A 21,956-nucleotide genomic window follows, 5' to 3' on the forward strand; every position below is an offset into this window, starting at 1 on the left:
CCACTTCTTGGTGTCAGGGTGTAGAAGCAAACACATTTTTCACTATGAAAAGCAATAAAGAAATGATTAGTATCAAAGAGGGCTTTATTTAAAAGAAACTGTAATTATTCAGAGTGCTCTTTAGCAAGGGGGACAGAACTACCAGCTGTATTTATTTGTTTTGTACAGGTGTACATAGAAGTAGCAATTGCATTTCTGGTCAGTAAGCAGGGTTCTCTAGCTTATGGGTCAAGGCTAACCTTTCTTTGGCAAGTCGAGGGCTTTACCTGTGCCAGTGTCATTACACCAAAATCAGAGTTTTCAGCTTAAATACTTGACCCTAACTTCTGGTATTTCTTCTACTGAGATGGGGAGAGGTGGGAAGAAACTGGGATGTCAGTTGTGTTCCATCTCTCTCTCTTGCTAGACTACATGGGCTGAGTTTCTGTACTGCTTTTATGACCGGCTTTTGCATTTCATCTTTCTCATAAGGCAAGAAATAAACTGTAAATGCACCTACCTAGCTGCATGTGAAATGAATGTTAGCACATGACTTTTTTTTTATATTGAAATCTGAAGTCAGAGCAGCTCTTCTCTCTGCTAATCCAACACCAGTGCGTTTCAAATAGGAACCACATAATGAACTTGTAAAGACAATTGTCTTTGAGTCTTTTGTTGTACAAAAAGTACAGCTGACTTAAATGGGTGATTAATCTTATTCTCATCACATGGAGCGTTTAAAAAAAAAAAAAACCAACAACCACAAACTAGCCTCACATAAGGTCTAAGCTATTTTGAGTTGACCTGTAAAATTAAAGACAGTGTGGAGCTAACCCCCTTCCTTAGAAATGTCACCTACGTAGCTTTCATTTCTAAAGCATGAGAATATGTAATCTATATTTTTATTTTCCAACTCCAGTGCATCTCTATGTAGCCAGTTATTCAAGTGTAAGGTAGTTTATCTAAGCACTAATATCAACTCATAGATTTAAAAGTAGCTGTATGTGTATTTTTTTCTTGATCCTGTTTTATGACTAGTGGGACTATTCCCAGAGATGGAAGCCCATCAGGCTTAGTTTTAACCTTTGAAGGCATCAAGCTGAAGTTTAAAAGGGAGGGAGAAGGGGAAGCCACTTTAAAACCTGTACTTGTGTTTGAGTGGGGAAAGCAGTATAGCATATAAATGTTCTAGAAACCTGATTTTTAATGTACTAAGCAGTCTGATTAGCTGGGATAGTAATTACACTCAAATTCAAGTATTCTGGAAACAGAGGACCCAGAATAGTTGTGCAGAGTCTATCCACCTAAATGTTTTTGGATCAAGTTTTTGACCAAAAAGATTTGCATTGTTCATGTGGGTTTGGATTAGGCTGTGTGTGATCAGTCCAGACTTGGTAACTAAATGTTGAGAAGACCCTGCAGTAAAACTCCTGCGTTGAAGGAAACTATTAATTCTTATCACTGAAGGCCACTTCTATAGTGAATTTTGTTTTCTCTTTGTTGCCAAAAGACAGAAATCTGGATTTTTAATTCTGTAATTGACTTTTAAAATACAGTCTTTCCTTTCGTAACATTATAGATTAGACTTTTCAGTAACTATGATTAGGAGCATGCATTCTCAGAAAGGAAACAGTAGAGAATTTGATTTCTGACAGACGTATGAAGGATTTTTTATTAGGGCAGCTGCTAATTCCCTGAACTTCAGCTGGAATATCTCATTGCTGTAGAACAAAAACAGCTCAGTCATTAGGTTAATCTTACATTTCTGAGGCAGATTAATTTCCTAGTTTAGTCAATGACTGACATTATAAAATGTTTCTTCGTGATTTCATGGGAAATCCATGGCAAAGCCAGGACCCATGTGCCTTCTTTAAAAGATTATTTTTGTAGCATTGCAGTTCATGTGCACTTGGTTTGGTTTAGTCAGGTTTATTTTGTAAGGCAGTATACATCCTGTCAACTGCAAATTGATGCTGCAACACAATTGCAGAGAATTACTTGTGCCTGAGCATTATTCTCCACTATTAACTTCTAGATTTCTGATTCTTGTTTTCCTGTGATGAGAAAACTCTCTTCTGTGGTCAAACATTAGAGCCTCTGGGCACCTGTGGAGACTTAGGACCAATCTAATGATTCTGAGAACCATTCTTTGGGCCATTTTTGCAACAAATTATTGGAAAATTGGTCTTTACCTTCCAACCATGGAGACGAAACATTAAGAACAATTTGTCCTCTGCTGAAAGGTCAAGCTAGTCCTGTGCTAACAGTAAGAAAATTATGCTGTATGATACAATAACATATCTAGCACCATTTTTTTACTCTTTGAGCAGCTTATTCTCCTTTTTCATAGGATAATTGCTTCTTTGACTGTCTTCATTTTGGAGAGAACTTTTATTAGACCAGATCCACTCTAGAAAATGGTAGGAATTAAGGCATGGTCTCTGAATGAATTTGACCACTCAAAAGGGCAGAAGTACTTTTTGGTCCTAAGATTTCTTCGTTTGGACTATTAGCCCTTTTTGCTAAGTCAGTGTGGAGACTGTTTAAGGGACCTTTGCTGCCTTCTAGATATGTTGCTGCTTTTTTAAAATAGATATTCAAGGATCCCTTTAAAAAGTAAGATCTTTCTGAAATTCTAGCTTGTTCGGATGTAGTATTAACATATAATCTTGGTGAATGAAGGAGAATTACTAAAAACTTCCATGCAAAAAAATGTAATTATTATTCTACAAAAATATTTTTCTGAAATATAATTGTGTGAAACAATTACGGTTATCAAACTTATCCTTTTCTGCACTTTTATGCAAGCATATTTGAAAAGAATATCAAAGCTGTAGGCATGCAATGAGTGTAGTGAGAAGTCACCAAACTGTAAACCTAATGAGGAACTTAATGCCTCCTAAAATGTCCATTTTCCCCAGCTATTTCATCAAATTACATAGAAAATCATCACTTTCTTACATATGTTGCTTTCTTTCTCCAAGATATTTTGAGGATACCAAAATCGAAGGAGGAATGATTTTTTTAATGAGCTGTACATTACTGTAATGAACACTGATTTCTGATAAGTCAAAAGCAACTAGATGATTTCAAATTAAGGGTCTCAAGTTAGATCTTAAAGCATTTTAACGTGTGAGATCTGTGTAATGAAACAGTTGGCTTTTATTTTTTCTAGCTAGCAATACCTCATGTATCCCTTCTCATACACAATCTGTTGCAGCGCAGCGGTCTAGTCCTTGCCTTATTTTTAAGGTCTTAGTATTGCAGGGATTTTTTTAGCTTGAAATAGACAGTTAGTGTCTCGCTAGTGGTGATGGCAGACTGCAATGTATCTGTGCTCCTCAGTTTGGCGACTTTGTGTAAGATACTGGCGCCTCTTCTCTTACTAAATTAGCTGGGAAAAAATCATGCGGAGTGCACATATCCAATCCCGTTGCCCTGCAGAAGGACTTTTTGCTTATGATGCATGGTTGAGGTAGACAACTGGTGTAATTTATCTGAGTTAACAAATCGGGGAGCTCTAGCCTGGTGAGATGAGCCAAATACCTTGCTTTTATGCTTTCTTCTTCATTTAACTTTTAACTTAAATGATCTGGCCAAGAAATAAGACAGCAAGTCTTTACTTTATCTCATTGCATTTTGTCATGTTAACAGATTATCTTGCAATCTGTGGGTGCTGTATGTGCTTTTGAATCCTATAAATTCATTCCTCTGAGAGTTAAACCCAATATAAAATGAATTCTAGGTGAAAAAGCACTCCTTCTTTGTGAAATGGCACAGTTCCTAATAACTGCAAAAGGTATCAGTAGATCTGTTAATGTTAGCCATCTGAAAACACTTTTTAAAACTTCCCACTGCTTATGTAAAATACACGACATTGAGAAACAGGAATGAGAAGCAGAAGTGAGCTAAAGTATGTAGGAATAACCAAAATGCATCAGGCAGGAAGGAAGCAAGGTATTTTGCAGGAGTGTGAATGTGGGCTGATGTTTTTTGCTGTGGCTTAAAGTGACTGTAAAATTGAAGAGGAAATGACAAGCCATGGGGTGTGCTGAAAATTGACTTTTTATTAAAATGAGATTTGCAGACAAATTGAGAATCTGGGCATGAAGTTGAATCTGGCTAGAAAGGAGTGGAAAATAGAAGGATGCTTAGCATTTATAAATTACTGCATACAGTTAATATTACATTAAATTTGATAATGGACAAATTGCCTAAATAACCATTTTCCTGATTTTGAGAAGATATTAAAGAATGGGTACCACAGGTAAAGATGTGTTGTAAAGTGCAGGCAAGTCAGGTGAAATCTCTGGGTAAGGAACAGTATCTCAGAATGACCCTGTGAAGATGTTAGAAGCAAAAAATGAGCAAAAGATAGTGAAGGGGGCAAAATTGACTAAACAGGAAGGAATGAATCAAGATTTCTGTTAAAAATATTTAAGAAAAGTAACTGTAGTGATAATGTAGTCCTGTCTGTCTCTAACCAGGAAATGCTTGTTTCCATCTACTAAATGTAGTATGACCGCAAATAGAAGGGGCTTATTAAAGAGATCTTACGGTCTATTGATTTTTAAATTGGCATATGAGAACTGCTTATGCTAAGAGCGGATATATGAAAAGTGATTTGTGGGGGAAAGTGTAACTATTGATTATATACCTAATAGCAAATTTTGTTGGTGATAGTTGTCTCAAAACATTAGTAGAGGAAACAATGATTTTGCACGGAAGAGTTTGAGGAGGTAGAACAAGGAAGAAATGCTAGCAGTGCTGCTGCTTGACATGAGCTATAATATATACGTGAGCTTTACCCATACAGCAAAATCAGTTCAGCAGACTGAGGCAGTACTCAGAGGTAAAACAAATGTAGAGGTGCAGCAGCTCTCTACTTCACCCCCAATTTCTGGGCAATTTTAAAATGTGAGATCTGTTGGGCAGTGAAGTAACAGATAACTGAAGTTACCTTTTTTTGAAGAATAGCGTGGAGTGTACTTTTCATGGCTTGAAAAGGGCTGTTTCTGCAGCTTTGCTTGATTATACTAATCCACAATAAGTATTTGCTATAATGGCACTCTGTCAGGAAGGAAAATAGCAGTGCAAAGATTAACATAAGGTGGGTTTGGTGTTTAAACATAACTGCAAATCTGAAATGCTTTTTCTGAAAGCATGTTCTGATCTGGAAGAAGGAATGAGAAATTTCTGGAAAGGAAATAAAACAAGCAAAATGAGAAGAGATAGCAGCAGAATGAAATAGATGGGGAGAAGGGGGAAATAAGCTTGAGAAATCACTTCTTCATTTTTGTAATCCAGGTTGAAAAAAAAAAAAAGGAAGAAATAATAGAAGTACATGTGACATCAGAAATAAATGAGATAGTGAGTGAATCAGTGATTGTCATTCAGTACCATTCTCCAACTAGAACAATCATTTAAGTTTTCGCAACACAGAACTTTTTCTTTTAAGGCTGCCTATAAAGAAATAAGTCTCTGTACAGCTTCTGGCTAGTCTCTTGACAGTGGTGCCTGAAATTTATGCTTGCTTTTCAAAGTATTAATATGAATAAAGGGCCTCATTGCAGGACCAAGAGGACAACATTTTTTGTAAGGGAGTAGAGGCAGATGCTGGTCCTTAAGATTTGTCTGGATGTGGAAATTAATTCAAATTGCACTAAGGTGTAGATTAAAGCACAGTAGCTATTTTTTAGTCACTCTGTCTCTGATCTCTTTTATTTCTTAATTAAGTCTGTGTTCTTCTTTACAGTGGAGTAGATATTTAGGAATTAGATTAGGTAGGTAATTCTTTAATATTCTATGCTATATTAGTAGCAAAGTTAAGTTTCTTTACTGCGATGCATTGATCTTTATTCAAATCTAGATCAATCCATTTTACTGTAAGTTTGTTCAGCAAGGTTGTCTAGATTCTCAGTCCTTGTATTACTGCACTCCTAGAATGCAGACAGTTTGCTGATACCTAAGGATATTCATGTGTTCTTGCAGATTAATTTCTTGATGCAGCTGAAAGTTAAAGGTGTTGGGATTTTTGTAGTCTAATAGATAAAAAGGTGTCTTCCTCTTGTAGATTTTTTTTTTTAAATTGGTAATTACTTGTTTACATAGTTTTTTTTAATTATGACTTATTTAACTCTGTTTTAGCTGGGGCATATGTTACTCTGTCTTCAGAGTAGCATTTCACAATTTTGTATGCCCTCTTTTCTGAAAAGACTTCTGTTCTGATCTGCTCCCTCACCACCCCCAGCTAGGCACAGCTAGGTTCGTCCCTTTCCCAAGCTTCCAGATAAATCTAGTTTTATGCTCACAGTTTTAGAAACAATCTTTTCAAGTCTTCAGTCATGCTTTTTTTTTTTTTTAAACAATTAGATGGTGGAGATGTTGATGTAGAGGCTGCTGCCTCTGAGAGGGGAAAGGTTGGTAAAGTGTGTTAACCTAATATGCTTTGGTTAATTGTTCCTGAAGGGTGTTAAAGGCTTGGGGTCGTGAGACCATAATGACACAATTTTCAAGAAGTTAGAGAGGAGCAACCTTGCATGTCACGGGCTATTCATGCAGCAGGTCTCTAGCTCTGCCACCATCCTGTCCCAATCTCCCACTGCAGCTTAGCTGCTTAGGAATAATGCTGCCCTTCATTTACTAATGGTCACTTTCCCTGGAAACAGGGCTGCCTTTTGCTGGATTTTTGTCTTTAAGAGGAAATGAGTGACAAGGCCCAGAATTTTGCTGTAGAAAGTTAACATTTTCACTAGCTGCCCAGTAAGTGCCGTTGTCATATTTATATATCTAGGATATTAACTGATAAGTGGGTTTGCAAAATTACAAGTCCTGTTCATTAGCTTAAACAATAGTTACTGAAAAGTTGACTTGTTCTTAAATACTATGAGCAAATTCAAAGTATATCAAAATATAAATACAAATAGATGATAGGGCACTATTTTGTTAATTGGGAAACAACTGCAAAAGCGAAAAGGCGGTTGTGATCAGGAAGCAGACTGGAAAATGGTGTGCTTTTATTTGGCTCTGTATTGTAGCCATCTACATGGCAGCTGTGACTGCATCCTGTAAGGAGACTGCTTTTCAAGTGATGGTATATCTAGTGGAAACCACATGATTTTAAAATTTTGATGAATGCCATGGTTGTGGAAGCTCTAGAAATAATACATGTAATAGTAGTTGGAGGCATTTCATTTAGAATAATTTTAAGGAACTTCTCACAGCTGATTTTATGGCAGACTTTGAAATTGAGACACATAACCATGTGAATGTGAAAATTCACACCATACTGAATGAAAATACTTAGAATGTCATCTTATTACATTTTGAGAAAATGAGTTTTCCTGTACTTGGTGTACTATATCTCTTCCTTGCAGTCTTTGCTAATAGCAAGATAAAAGCTGTATTTTCACAAGAAATATTAAAACTCTGAATGAAGACTGCAGAAACACCAAATCATTCAATCCTTATCTAGTACAAATTGTAGTAAAATTATATATTACATAAATTCCATTTGTAATTACATGCTAATGTTTTTAAAGAAAGAATTTCATTGGTTAAGCCTTTTTCAGCATACATACGATAAATTTTACATCCAGTTATCTAGGCAGTTATAATGCAGCCTCCTTGGGTTAATGACCACATGCAAGTGCAATGTTAGCCCTGCATTTCATGTACTTGAGCAGAGCTTGGTTTGCGATTTGCAAAGGTAATTGCTGTTATTTGACCCGTAGGAAATGAGTTTGTCATGTTAAGTGCTCACGCAATTAGTCACTGACTAGAAGCCTCAGCAAATAGCAAAACGCTGAATGAGCTACAGATAGAAGAATGAATTAGTGTGTTGCTCTCTTCATCCTTTCAAGGATGACATTTCTTTGAGGCAGTCTGAAACGTTTGAATTGCTATGGTCCAAGCAGTATTTATTCTGCAAATAAAGTGTGAACATCTCTCCAGCAAGCCCTAACCTATATTTTGGAAACAGGTAGAGAAATGTGAATGTATTTTATTACATCCACAGTTCTAGGTTAGCAGAGACCCACATTACATCCCGCTGGACTTGACAGTGGGTAGTTGATTATTTTACCCTAACAATCAAGGTGTAAAAAAAGAAAAGTTTCTAATTACCTAATACCTCGTCATCTAACTGCGTGAATGACTATAGGTCTTTAATGGTGAGCTCCCTTCAGTTGATAAACAAAATCAATACTTCCAAATAAATGTATGCTCTGGTTGTAATTTTGTACTCCGAACCATGAAGATGTTGCATACATGGTAATGTTTATAATGAAACCAGATTTTCATGAAATAGTAGTTCTAAAAATACGTGTCACTATTAACTAAATCATTGGAAAGTTAATGCCAGCACTGCTGTGATGTTTTCTTCTCTACCAGCCTGTCCCTTATCAGCTGGTTGGTGCTGTCTGCCACAGGCGCGTGGCATTTCTCTCCAAAAAATGTTCCAAAAACCATGGGAGACCAGTGCAGGGGCGGTGGGGAGGAGAGAGGGCAAGAGGATCTGCCACACCAAAGGGAGAGCTGGAGGCAGTAGATAAGGGAACATTTGAGAAGACGAATTTTTTCTGTGGAAAATAACCATTGAAAAAGGAGAGAGAGTTAGGATATAGAAATAGGTGAGGCCCAGAAGAAGGAAATGAGATTCATGGCAGAAAAAGCTATGCAGATCCTGGAGTGCTGTGTGCTGACCTTGCTTCCTTAGGAGCTTGGTCGAAACCAAGAAACACTGAAAAGGTTAAAATAAAACAAGCAAACTTTTTAGGTTTGTGTTGTATGTTTCCAGACAACTACAAGCAGTCCTGAGTCTCTAGATTAATCACTTGCTTTGCATAATCATAAATTATACATATGTGTTTTAATAAGTATTAAAAAGGGTGACGTGATGTAATTTAAGGATTAAATTTTGCCCTTGAATGTTTGTGAAGCTCATTATTGGGAAGCATGTTGTGTATTCTGGGAAGAAATTTGACCCTGTTGTTTTAATTTCATCTTGTACAAAGCTGATACAGTAATAACTTAGATTTCCTATTGGAGCATCAAATTTAAAGTTACTTTTTCTGCAAAACAGCTGGAATTTCTCATTGTCACAGGCAGAGGAAGGCAATGTCAGATGCATTTTACTACAAGAGTGTCCAAGTACAGCTGATCGGACTAGGTGGTCTTTGTATAGTGTTCAAGGATGGACGGGAGATATTCATATATACCAGTTTTACCTTAGAATGACGGTACACCTGAGCTTGTTCTGTAGGTGGTGGATTTGTGGTGGAGACACTCCTATATGTTAGCCTCCATCAGGGTAATGCCTACCTCTTGAATTAAAGCAATTGGAATAGGAATACAGGTAGTGGTAGAAATTGAAGGATAATCTGTAGTAAAGATCTATAGTTCACTTTATGTTTGTCATTAAGGATAAAAATACTGTATTAATGTCAATCCTTTAATGCTTGTCCACGTCTAATCACTGCTTGTTCCTGTGTCTGTAATAGGGAAAACAAGATACGTAACAGAGATGTGTGATGCTGGGTCCTGGGGGCAGCGTCTGCCCTCTCTGGGGATGGGCTTTCCCCATCCCTCAGTGTCCCCGTGCCAGGGTTTGCTTGGGGAGCGGTGAGCCAAGAAATACAAACAAATTCCTGCAGAAGAAATAGCTGCTCTTCCCTCTGGCTCTGGGGGCTTGGTAAAAACTCTCCAGTGAGAGAGACCCAGTAAGCATTGACCAATATTGCTTTTGTCTTTTCCTTTATTTTTAACAAATCCTGCCAATCTCCAGCCTCCTAACTTCATCAGTACCAAGACTTCTGAATTTTCAGATATCGATATCAAACCACTTGTGTGGATTTAAGAAATACATAACAGACTCGAAGTCCAGATGAGGACAGCAGCTTTTCATGTATGTGATAATGCATGTGGAAAATATTTTGTTCTTTCAGTCATAACATATGCAAACAAAGAATATAGCTTTTTCTCTTAGCAAAATATTTCCTTTCAAGGTCTTTGGTTATTGGAAGTGCATGTAGTCTAATTCACTAAGTCTCCTTGTGCTCCATCTTTTTGTTGCTTGGTGACAGTGGTGCCACGCACTCATAAAACTGCTCTAGTAAATAATTAAGTGGGCTTACTGTGCACTTACTTGATGCTGTATACAATTACTGAGGTCAGTCTGGGTCACTTACGCTGTGTAATAGTTGTCGGCGGGCTTTTGGGTGACAAGGGGCAGGAAGATGTTCAAAGCGGGCAGACAGCATTCACAGCCCTATCAGCTACACCTAGGAGTTGTCTTTGGTATAGTAACTCAGGGTGGATGTGCAAAACATTTTTTGCATGTCTAAACCTGAAGGCACACTTAATTTTTGCCCTGCGTGCTTATAGTTTTTCATTCTGAGCTTTTAAAAATTATTTTTTGGTCTTGTTCTTGAATAACTGCAAGGTGATGGTATTTGTCAGCGGCAAAGCCATGGATTAATTTTACTTAGTTTTCACCAAAAAAAAAGGATTTATACTGTCTCCTGGGGATTCACTCTTAAAAAAAAAAAAAAAAGTTACTGCTCATCTTATTGAAGATTTTACTTGAGTAAGTATAAGGGGAAAAAAGTGCAGGCAGCTGTTCTCTTTGCTAGATGTAAAAACTGAGATTCATTTGTTCTTTTCTACTCGGTGACCAAGGCTAAAAGGAATTTGCAGAGAGTGGGAGCTCTTGCTATTTAGTGAGAGTTAAATCCTTTTTGTCATAATCTAAGACATGTTGAGAAACCTGAAAAGTTACTCTTACTGTCAGAAAAGGTTGAAGTAAAAATGGCAGATGCCTTTTTTTGGACTTTACAGTGGAGGAGAAATTGAAAATATAAGAAGTTATTTTCCTTCAACTAGAAATAGGGCAGGATCAGACTCCTTAATTTGTGTCTACAAGAGACTTCTGCCTAAACAACCCTGCAATTACTATAAGTACTTTTTAAAGATTGAAAGATTGTGCTTGTCTCATGAAAAGCTTTGAGAAAGTGGCAGTAGGGTACCTGCCTGTACCTGAGGGTGTGTTGGGTCTGTGTGTTTCACCACAGGGGTTAGAGGTGTTCTCCGTAGCCCAGATGTGCCACCTCCTGGTTTGTTCTAGTGAAGTGTTCTTTGAGAGCAATGCTATTTCTGTAATCATTTCTCTGGTCAGCTATCTTTTAACCAAATAGTTTGCAGAGAGACTTTTTGAAAATTATATATGCAAGATGTCCTTAGACTTAACTTCCTGCAAACCTGGATTTTTTGAAATCATTTTGACCACGGCAGGCTACTGCTGAAGTTTGAAAGCGGTACAGACACAAGGGTCCAGTCTGCCACATGTGCCAAGTTTTTCTGCAAAATCTGTTTGAATTCTCTCGGGTTTAATTGATCTTGTGCAGGAGTGAGAGAAATGGGGATACTCTATGGGACCCCTATGGTTTAGGGGTCTTGGAGGCCGGGGTGTTGCAGGGGTGTAGAAACTTGGGAAACAGCAGAGAGCAAAGGTAGTGCACAGTGTGATACAAGATAGATTATTTATTTTAGGCCTCCTGCAGATAGGATAGTGTTTCCTAACACTTCTATTAAAAATTCTCTCATGCTTTAGAATGAGAATGATATAAAAATGATATAATTAATATGTGGTGCGAAAGGGTGCTGTTTACTGCCTATCGCCGCTGCTTGGGGAACAGGAAAGGCTTTCAGAGCTGCTCCTGTGGCACTCGTCTTTCACACCAAGAAGTAAAGCTGTGAATTCCCTAAATAAACAAAGGACAATGAGATTTAAAAGGAAGTTTTGATACTTTAAGAAAATGCAGTATAGCATAACAAATCCTTATTTCGTTAAAGGCTCTTTATTTCAACGCAGATAAGCATCTTCTAGAGGCATTGCAGATTTTCCTTGTTTCGTCAGGGCGTGTCTCTATGAATTGCCTAGTATGTTAACATACCTGGAGCTAATAAATGAATGAAGGGTGCCAGTCTCCCCTCTATATCTGTCTCGTGCTTTTCTGTGTCCTATCTGAAAGGCAACCTGATACTTCAAGACTAGATTTCACCCTTTACTGTTGCGGTGTGCGTGCTGTCTGAATGAAACGAGTGCTGAGATGTGAGTGTGGTTTGGTCCCTCCTGGAAGGGGGCATCTGTCAAAAAACAGGTTCTCCATGGTTTGTTATTCCCTTATTCAGCATCAGCGTATTATAGCAAAGTGTACTTTGAGAAATAAATATTCAAGTATAATACATTCATTAGCCTATTAGTTTTGTAAATAAGGTGTTTTACCCTTAATTTAAGAAATCCTGATCTAGAGGCTTTGGTACCTAAATCAGTATGTGCACTTAAGGCAACCAAGTACCAGAAAATAAGAGGCTAAGTCTGGGTGTCCAAACCAGAATACAGGAAAGCGGCTTTACCTACTGATACCTAAATTTTGGCCCTAGTGGAAGTGAAAAATAAAATGTAAAAAATGCTAATTTCAAAAAAGCCAAGCAAAGTACATGATTATTTTATGTTTAATTATATTTTTGCAACATTATGTGGTGTTACAATGTAATTAGGCAGCCAAATTACAAACTGGAATGCTATAGTACTGTATGAAGAATATATTCCTACTACTCTAAAATAGTTTCTTAAGTGATTTGTTTTTTTCTGCTTCCCTATAGATTAAAGCAAAAAATTATGACAAAGTGGAAAAGGTGAGTCCTATAAATATATGTAATATATCTCTATAGTGAGAGCAAGTATCTTGTGATTAGGCTAAAGCAGATTAAATAGAACTATAGTTGTCGTTGAATATGCTACTCAAAAATACAGATAAGAAGATCACTGAAGTCGATTTGCTGTTGCTACCAAGCCGTAATCAGTGAATTGTGCAGAGGAATTTCTCTGCTTAATTCTCTCCAGTTCCCTTGCATAGCGTGGAGATGCTTTAGTCAAAAGGAGGAGTAGCTTAACTTTTTCTTACAAATCTCAGTCATAATTACAAAGGTTATTTTAATTCATAATGTATAGCTTTAAAAGTAGAAACCTAATTTCTATATCTGGAATCCTGATCACGTCTTCTTGATGTATTAAACAGTTATTTCAGCGATGCCTTATGAAGGTTTTACACATTGATTTATGGAAATGTTACCTTTCCTATGTACGAGAAACCAAGGGGAAGCTACCTAGTTACAAGTAAGTTAACAGAGTTGCTCTGAATTATTCTAGTTTTACTGTGGGTCTCTTCATTTTTGACTAGGGGTGGGGAGGAACCTGGGTGGCAAACTTGCCATGAATGATCTGGTAGAGTGTCAGGGGGATAATATATAATCTGCGTTTAGAAAACATTTTCTTTAAAGTTTCTTTAATTGAGCTTGCTGGGTAAAATTGCTTCCTTAGTCTGGATCCATATGAGGTGGGACAAGAGCGGGGGAGTAGCTGGTGTATCCATGCCGGTTCCCTGCAGATGGGATTGGTGTTTGAGCCAGTCTGAGACACACTTCTTCCCCAGATGGGACATTTGCTGCCCCCTCCAGTGCCCTGCTTAGAGTCTCCACAAAATTCAGCATTGATTCCAGCTGATGGACTATATTTGACTAGCAATAGTAAATAGTTCAGTAATTAGAGAAAGTTTTGGCAGGCATAAAAAGGTATAAAAATCAGGTAACTTAATTTTGGGATGCATTAATCTTCATCCCTTTTCATTTACAACATTTTTATAGTTCTGCAGACTGAGTTAAATGCTTTTTCTTCCTGCTTGAGGATCCAAAAAATATCAGTACCTTTCAGCATCTATAAACTTTCTTTCCCAGCCCACCATAATTTCTTTGTATTATAACTGGCAAGATAACTAATACCTTAACAGAAAAAAAACAGATTTTTAAATTTAATTTTTACAAGACTGTTTTGAAACAATTTTTTAAAAAGTACCAGTGCCCCCCCCCCATCTTTTTATCTAATTTAACTTTCCTCTAATTTTCCTGCTAATATGGTCAAGGAGGTAGTAAGGTACTGAAAGATGTTTGAGTAAAGGAAACTGGGAGAAAAATGGGAGAGAGAAAAAGCTGTTTTCATTGAAACTTGACCAAGGAAATATTCTGTGAACATTTTAAATTTGGGGGAAAATACTTTGAATTTGGGGGCGGGGGAATAAGAAATCATGTGGCAGATTTTGGCCAGTTTCCACACAGGGGAGCTACTCCTAATTGTCCCAGCCTTTTGGTGTTCCTGGAGAATTACAACAAGGTTTGGGGGATTCTGGGAAAAAAATAAACCATGGGTACATCTGTCAGCTAAGATGATGTAGGGATCAGTTGTTTTCTATCTTCTCAACTTCCAGTGCACATGGTACACATGGATTTCCACTTAATGAGGAAGGGTAGGGGAGGTCGTCTCAGGAGCTGTTAGTGTGCTAGATTGCCACCAATAGATTTAAATTTTTTTTCTTAAAAAATAAACAAAACCCTAAATGCAGAATTTAAAGCTATCTGAATGCCAATTTTTACTCTCAGCTGTTGAATGATACTTGTCGTACCTCAATGTTTGGTTTGCTGCACAAATAACATAATAAATAAAGACTTTTTTAAATACTAAAGGCTTGCTCTATGGTCTTTGTGGTTTGTTTTTTTCCTCAGAGAAAAAATGGCTCAGGCATATGATTTTGCTCTGGATAAGATTGGCATGGAAATCATGTCATACCAGGTATGTTTTTTTAATGAAAAAACATTTTCTTTCTTGCTTTATAAGAAGTACAACTAAACATTGGTTTCATTATATGTAATATTTTTTCTCACATAGATCTGGGTGGATTACATCAATTTTTTGAAGGGCGTGTAAGTACCTTAAAAGAATTTTTTTAAGCTCAGTTAATGTAATGTTGATGTTCATACCAGTTATCATCTGTAACAGCTGACGTTAATCTCTCTCCCCACTATTTAGAGAAGCTGTAGGATCTTATGCAGAAAACCAGAGGATAACAGCTGTCCGTAGGGTTTACCAGCGTGGTTGCGTGAATCCAATGATAAACATAGAACAACTCTGGAGAGATTATAACAAATACGAAGAGGTAATCAAGAACATGAAATTTCCTTGTGACATTTTAAAAAAAAGAATCGTATAATTAAGTGTGGTGCCCAAACTGTATCCACTAAAGAATTATGTGTGAAAGAGATGGCTGGCAGTATAAACACATTTTGTGTGTGCAGTATGTACTAAGACCTGTGGCAAAACTGTACAGGTACTTGAGTGATAATTATTTTTTATTTTAAAGTCTTTCTATAGGATACATTTAACTGTCCCATTTCTTAGTTGGCTCAGTAGAATTGCTAGTGAATTAGAAATCACTCGTAACAATGACAGAGAATATATTTAATGGAAGCTAGAGCAGATCAGCTGGCAATGCGGGCTTACTTCCCCAAGGAGGCACTCCCCTCCTTTCAGTTATAGTTGAACAGGGTAAAATGGCATTCAGCTACGATGGTTTGGACTTCCTTTGTGGTATTAAGTTATATAGTCTCAAGCATGTATAAAATGTTCCTCACCATCCTTCACCTGAAGCCGTTACAGCCTCAGTTCAGGTGAGCCTGCTATCACGCACTCTTCAGCAAGCGTAACCTCAACTCCTTGCCCTTGCATGCTAATTTGTAGCTACACCTTTATAGTGTATTTGTAAACACATTTAGCAATGGCTTGTTAAGCTGTCCCCGTCAGCAGAGGTGTGAATGCAGAACTGAGAGTAGATGCTCTCCTGCTCGGCACCCTCAAGCACAGATGCTCATATAGCACTCCGCTTGTCCTGCTTACTGCACCAGGGTTGCAGATGCCAGCATGCTGTGGGTCAGCTGTGAACTGAGCCAGAAAGAAGGGACAATTTCTCTTTCCTTGTTGCTAATTACGGAAGTTGCAGGATTGGTGACCTGGCACTAATAGGGCCACTGTGCTTAGCCATGGGAGTACCGCCTGGCATCCACAGCCACGAGTGTGTACTGTAACAGCTCATCACCGTGTCGGTACTCAGGGATACCACAGATAGCCTGCTGACCTCCAGGGAACATACCCAGCGACGTGCCTCCTCCTCTGGAGGAAAATCCCCGTACAACTTCCCTGTCACCCTCCTCTTCCCCTCCCACATAGTAAGTGAAGGCTGACGCTGCTGATTCCTACTACTTTCATTAATAGGTAGGGAGACTCTCAAAATGATAGCTGAAACCTGTCCTACATTCATTCTATATCTTCTTCTAGTTGAGGCAGCTCTGGCTGACACCTGTAACACAAACCAGTCCCTCGGGCTGTTCAGAGTTGCTGGAAGCCAAGGGCCAGTGCTCTGCTTGGACGCGGATTTCTGCACATCTGTTGTGGCTAGGCTGGCCTCAAGGGAAAGTGCTGCTGATTGCAGGTGTCATGGCATGGGGAAGGATGTGCTGCTCACCAGAAGGGCTCTTTGAGGGCAATATGATTCCCCACGTCAGTAGCCCAACAACACAGCAATCATGTGCAGGTCTCAATAAAAAGATTACTGGCTGCCAAGCTTCCCTTTAGCTCAGTTAGTAGCACTGAGTAGCAATGTCAGCCTGTCAGTCACCAGTATCTTTAATTCAACACGTAGTCAGAAGTGGTAACACCCCTAGTGAGACAGAGAAGTGACAATCTTTGGCTCACAAAGCTGCACGGCTGCACCTCATGAGGCTGGGAGTGCGTACTGGGAGAACATTGCTGCGTCCTCAGCCTGGTCCTGGGTTAAATGGGGCATTGCTGGCTTTGTATGCTAACTGGCCCAGATAGCCATCTCTTCAGCGCTCTGTGTGAGTCCAGATGGTACCTTGCTGCTGGACTGAGTCAGTACGCAGCTCAGGTGCCTGTTTGGAATAGGACTGAAAGCTGTGCTCACATTCCTCAGTCCTGACAACCACGCCTGCAAAATCCACTGGGATACAGGCTTGAACAAAAAGGCGGTTGCTTATCTTGCCATAAGAGTGGTTCTTTGATATTTTGTTCATGCCTGGGACCCCGTGACCAGGCCTGTGTTGCTGATGCCAAGGCGGGGCTTGTACCTGGGCACCTGGCAGCCCCAAACCCCCTGCTGCTCTTGTTCAGCAGCGTGGCTGGGCCTTCTGCGCATGCGTGCGGTCCTGGAGCGGTATTGCTCTGCGGTGACAGGTCTCAAGTCTCAGCTGACAAAGGTACGTGTATGGCAGGGTGTATATTGAATAAAACCTCTTTTAAAAGCTGTCTGTTAACTTCAGGAACAGAAGAGAAGGCAGAGCTTGGAGCTTTGAGGTCAACCTCTGTTACTACTTGTCCAGGAAAACTGACCTGCTCATATGCTGTCTCAGTCTTCACTTGATCAGCAGCAGCAAGGCAGGGAGCTCTGACTCTGACTAGGCATTGACCAGGATTTAAAAGGAAACATGTAAATCACAAATATTCTTTCCACTTTCTCCCCCAGCAGATTTATGTAAAGTTCACTATATTTTTGAAAGCTGTGATTAAAAATATACTGAGGTACTTCAGGGCAGCTGATTTTGAGTAGTGAGTTTATTCTCTGATAAATAAGCTCTTGACCATTTGTGATAAGTGTATTAGGAGAAATGCAGTAGCTTTCGAGATCAGTGTTTTAAAACAACTTTGCCCTTGCTTGCTTTTGCATCCCCTTTCAAGCTCTTTTTTGTATGAAATGAGAATCAGTCATTGCAGAGTGAAATTGCACATTCCCAGTTCCTTTTTTCACCCTTCTCCAGGGCATCAATATTCACTTAGCGAAGAAGATGATTGAAGACAGGAGTAGAGATTATATGAATGCACGACGTGTAGCAAAGGTACAGCCTTCTGTTGACTTTTCTTTGTTCTATTTAATTCTACAAACTAGCATTAAACTTGGTTTTTATTTTCAAATAAAAGTGTGCGTTAGACTAATAACGTTGGTATGCTACAATATTTGTATCAGTTTGGTAAAGCATAACCTAAAATAAGCATTTAATGTGCTGAAATCTGCTCTGCAAAACATTGCTTCTGTTTCAGGAATATGAGACAGTGATGAAAGGTCTGGACCGCAATGCTCCCTCTGTCCCCCCACAAAATACCCCACAAGAGGCTCAGCAGGTAGACATGTGGAAGAAATACATCCAGTGGGAAAAGAGCAATCCTCTGCGTACAGAAGATCAGACTCTCATAACAAAAAGAGGTAATTAGATCCTGCGCTAGGACGTGTAGAATTGTATTTCTTAGCTCCGTTAATGACCTCCAGTGTAAGTAATGATGTGCTTCAGTGTTCAGGGATCATGCTGTAGCAGAAGTTGATCAAGTTTCTTGAATTTTTGGGGTATTTCTTTTAAACTACTGTTTAATTTTTGCTCAAACCAAGCTGAAAGCAATACATGGATTTTGGGGTACAGTGCTATAGTCGTGTGCCACTGAACCGTGATTGGAGGTCAGGAAACAGTGGATTGCAGCCTGATTTCATGGCTGATGTTCTTGAATGAGTTCTGCTTCTTCCGCTGTGGAGGAGGCAGGTTTTAGCTGGTGGTTATAATTCGTAAAGTTCCTGGCAATTAAATAACTGCAGTTGTGATCATTGTATTCAAAGCTAATTAGTGTTAATATTGCCCAATTTATTTGCTGGTTTTTGTATTTCATACTTCCATTGTGCAAGACGGTACCATTTCTGCGATAACATACAAGGAATGTTTCTCTCATTTCCCCCCCTAGTTATGTTTGCCTATGAGCAATGCCTTTTGGTTCTGGGCCATCACCCAGATATCTGGTATGAAGCTGCACAGTACCTCGAGCAATCTAGTAAACTGCTAGCTGAAAAAGGGGTAAGCAGATTGCCATTGGTTTTCTTTCCTATTTCATTGCTTTGACATGGTGTACTGTTAATTTTTCCTCACATATTTAAGAACCAAGGAGGAGAGTGTAAAGAATATTTAGCACCATAAGTTGTGTCATGCTCAGAATTTTAAAATTTGGGCTATTTTAAGAAATAAAAATATTTGCATTTCAAATAAGAATTACAAAAAAATATTGCAGTGTTGGCTGGTTTTGGGTCTGGTGGGTGGGGGAGGTTTGGCCTGACTTTGTGGTTCCTTAAGCACTGGGGAGATGATTTTCTCTTTGTTGGAGCACTGCATGGAAGTTCACTGGGACTTTTCACACATGTAAAATATTCCATAGATTTGCCTTGTCACAGATGCTGAACAATTATATTATCATACTTATTTTATAACAGGACATGAACAATGCTAAACTTTTCAGTGATGAGGCTGCTAATATTTATGAAAGAGCGATCAGCACTTTATTAAAGAAGAATATGCTGCTTTATTTTGCATATGCAGATTATGAAGAGGTGAGCAAAAATAGTGATGTAACGACGTTAAAACCCAAAGACATCTCTCAGCGATAACGTCATTTATTTGAAACATACTGAATACACAGAATTCTATAGAATTAATTTACTGATTCTTGTAGCCTTAACCTTCACTGTTTCTGAGACTGAGCTGACAAAATGGAAAGGAAAAGCCCATAGCATGAGTTACAAAATTTTTGAAAATTGTCTTTCCACTTAAACATTGACTATATTTTTCATATAACTATGAAGTTGAAAGGTGAAAGATTTACATTTACCAGAGCATCAGCTTCTTCACGTTTAAAATGGGGATAAAGAACACTTTTCCTATCTAATTCTTGGGGGTTTCATGTTTATATTTGCATGGCTGTGAGGGAAGATGGAAGGCACCCTGTACAGCAACTTTCTTGAGAAACCTTTTTACCTAGGCTGCCACCGTATTGCACAGCCTCCATAATGAGTAGTGCCCTGACAATGCTTGGTTTTGCACATGAACCATCAGGAATAAAAGCCTTTTCCCACTGATCAGATGAGGGCTATGAAATCCTCTGCAGGATATATTTTGCCCACTTACCATAACATGGAAGAGTCTTTGCAGGAAGATCCTGAGGACCACAGCAAAAAAACCCCTTTGTTCTTAAAGAAAAAACCCAACCTTCCTTGGCTTTCAGTGCAGCCTCTTGTATCCTAAGTGTACTAGCAATTTAAATTTTTTAAGCTTGCACAATACAACTTGGAGGGCTGCAGCTGGCAGGGAACAGAATGGATTATTTGATATGTGTAGGTTGGAGAGTGACCAAGGTGGTTTTTCTAGCTGTCTGCACGTTACTTTTAGACGGAGGTAAAGGAAACAGTCGTCTTATTGCAAACACCTAGAATGGTAGTTCTGCTGCAGTATTACTAAATTAGAGACTTCAGAGTTTCTTGAAAAGCACGTACCTGAGCACTAGTGAGAAATTCATGTGGGAAGTAAAGAAATGACTGCACAAGATAAAAACCGCATCTGAGTTAAGGGACTGGCATACATAGTGTTCAACTGGGGAAAAAAGGAAACAGAAAAATCTTAGGTTTTTCTTCAGATTGATTTTTGCATTCTCACAGGTGATTTGTGGTAGTATTACTAAGCAGTCTGTATTTCCTTTTTATTTACTTAGAGTCGAATGAAGTATGAGAAAGTACACAGCATATATAACCGACTCCTGGCTATTGAAGACATTGATCCCACTCTGGTAAGACGATCCTTAGTATTGAGTTTTTCTTCATTTGCACGGACAGTCACCTGAGTACCCCCAAAGAATGGGGAAGTACTTAGAGGAGTTCATTGGGTCACAAGGATGATCGAGCAAGTGGAGTATTGAGATGACAGGATTAGATTAAAATTTCACCAAGGGTGATGATTATAGCCTTTAATCCACTTAGATACACTAAGTTGTGTGCGCTTTTCTCCTAGGTCTGTTTTGGAGAATCTCATAAAACAAGCAATGAAGGTGTGAGATATTAAAGATTTCATGACGCAGCTCATAAGAATTGGTGTATATTTTGTTGGTTCAACTAAAACTTCACTTTGCCTCCCCTTAACTGATTACAAGCACGTTGCCTTTGCCTATTGTTCTCCCCATGTAGAAATACACCGTACTGTGTACATAGAGTTTGGAAATAAATGTGTAATGTACCATATAAGTATCAAAGAGTATTACTGTACATCTGCTTAAGTGATAAAGAACATTGTAGTGCCAGCTGTGCTGGTACTGAACAAAGGGTGTGAGAAAGTAACCTACCCTCCAAAAGTTATTTAGTTCATATATAGACACGACAAAGCATGAGAAGGAAAAAAGAAGGTCTGAGGTCTCAAACTTAAACAACAGGTCAGTGTCAGAGGAAAGGTATCCATTTACTGATATGTTCTAGTCATTAAATACAGATCATAATGCTTCCCAAATACACGTTTTCTGAGAAACCAGTTCCTCCTATTTGAGGAATGCTGTTATTTGTGATCTAATTCAGAGTGGAGGAAAGTTAAATCCCAGAGAAATGAAAATCACAAATTGGCCATTGAATTATATAGCACATTCATTATTTCCTTGATAGGGCATAAATAGTTGCAGACAGGATCATAAAAAGTATATAAAAAGCTTTGCCTCAGTATTTATAGCAAAACAACATAGACACACAAGAGAGTCTTGTTTCTATTTTGACTTATTAGCTGTATTCTGTGAGTAAAGATTATTTCAGATATAGTAAAAAACTTCATTATATTTTAGTATTTGTTAGCACTGATACTATATAAATATTAATATACACCTTAGGTTTATATCCAATATATGAAATTTGCAAGGCGAGCAGAAGGCATAAAATCTGGAAGAATGATATTTAAGAAAGCAAGAGAGGATGCCCGGACCCGCCATCACGTCTATGTTACAGCAGCTTTAATGGAATATTATTGTAGCAAGGTAATCACAGACGCTCAATTTGATATTAAAAAAGTGTCAGTAGGGTGCATAGCTCACCAAAGCTAATAACTGGTTTTTTTTAATGTTTGCAGGATAAGTCTGTGGCCTTTAAGATTTTTGAGCTAGGGCTGAAAAAATATGGAGACATTCCAGAATACGTACTGGCATATATCGACTACCTTTCTCACCTTAATGGTAAGCTTTA

The 21,956-nt window shown here is 38.4% G+C and overlaps 1 protein-coding gene across 1 annotated transcript in view; it reads left to right on the forward strand.

Annotated features, from left to right (window-relative positions):
- Positions 1-21,956, forward strand: part of CSTF3 (cleavage stimulation factor subunit 3) — a 51,175-nt gene that overhangs the window by 22,106 nt on the left and 7,113 nt on the right. Inside the window, exons 4-15 of the mRNA XM_075755267.1 lie at positions 12,643-12,675; positions 13,059-13,156; positions 14,596-14,662; positions 14,759-14,793; positions 14,900-15,026; positions 17,698-17,775; positions 17,978-18,140; positions 18,665-18,774; positions 19,185-19,301; positions 20,456-20,530; positions 21,608-21,751; positions 21,844-21,946. Coding sequence (XP_075611382.1) covers positions 12,643-12,675; positions 13,059-13,156; positions 14,596-14,662; positions 14,759-14,793; positions 14,900-15,026; positions 17,698-17,775; positions 17,978-18,140; positions 18,665-18,774; positions 19,185-19,301; positions 20,456-20,530; positions 21,608-21,751; positions 21,844-21,946 — 1,150 coding nt within the window. The remainder of the gene's footprint in view (positions 1-12,642; positions 12,676-13,058; positions 13,157-14,595; positions 14,663-14,758; positions 14,794-14,899; positions 15,027-17,697; positions 17,776-17,977; positions 18,141-18,664; positions 18,775-19,184; positions 19,302-20,455; positions 20,531-21,607; positions 21,752-21,843; positions 21,947-21,956) is intronic.

This window comes from Balearica regulorum, chromosome 5, assembly GCF_011004875.1.
Source record: "Balearica regulorum gibbericeps isolate bBalReg1 chromosome 5, bBalReg1.pri, whole genome shotgun sequence".
Classification (NCBI taxonomy): domain Eukaryota; kingdom Metazoa; phylum Chordata; class Aves; order Gruiformes; family Gruidae; genus Balearica; species Balearica regulorum.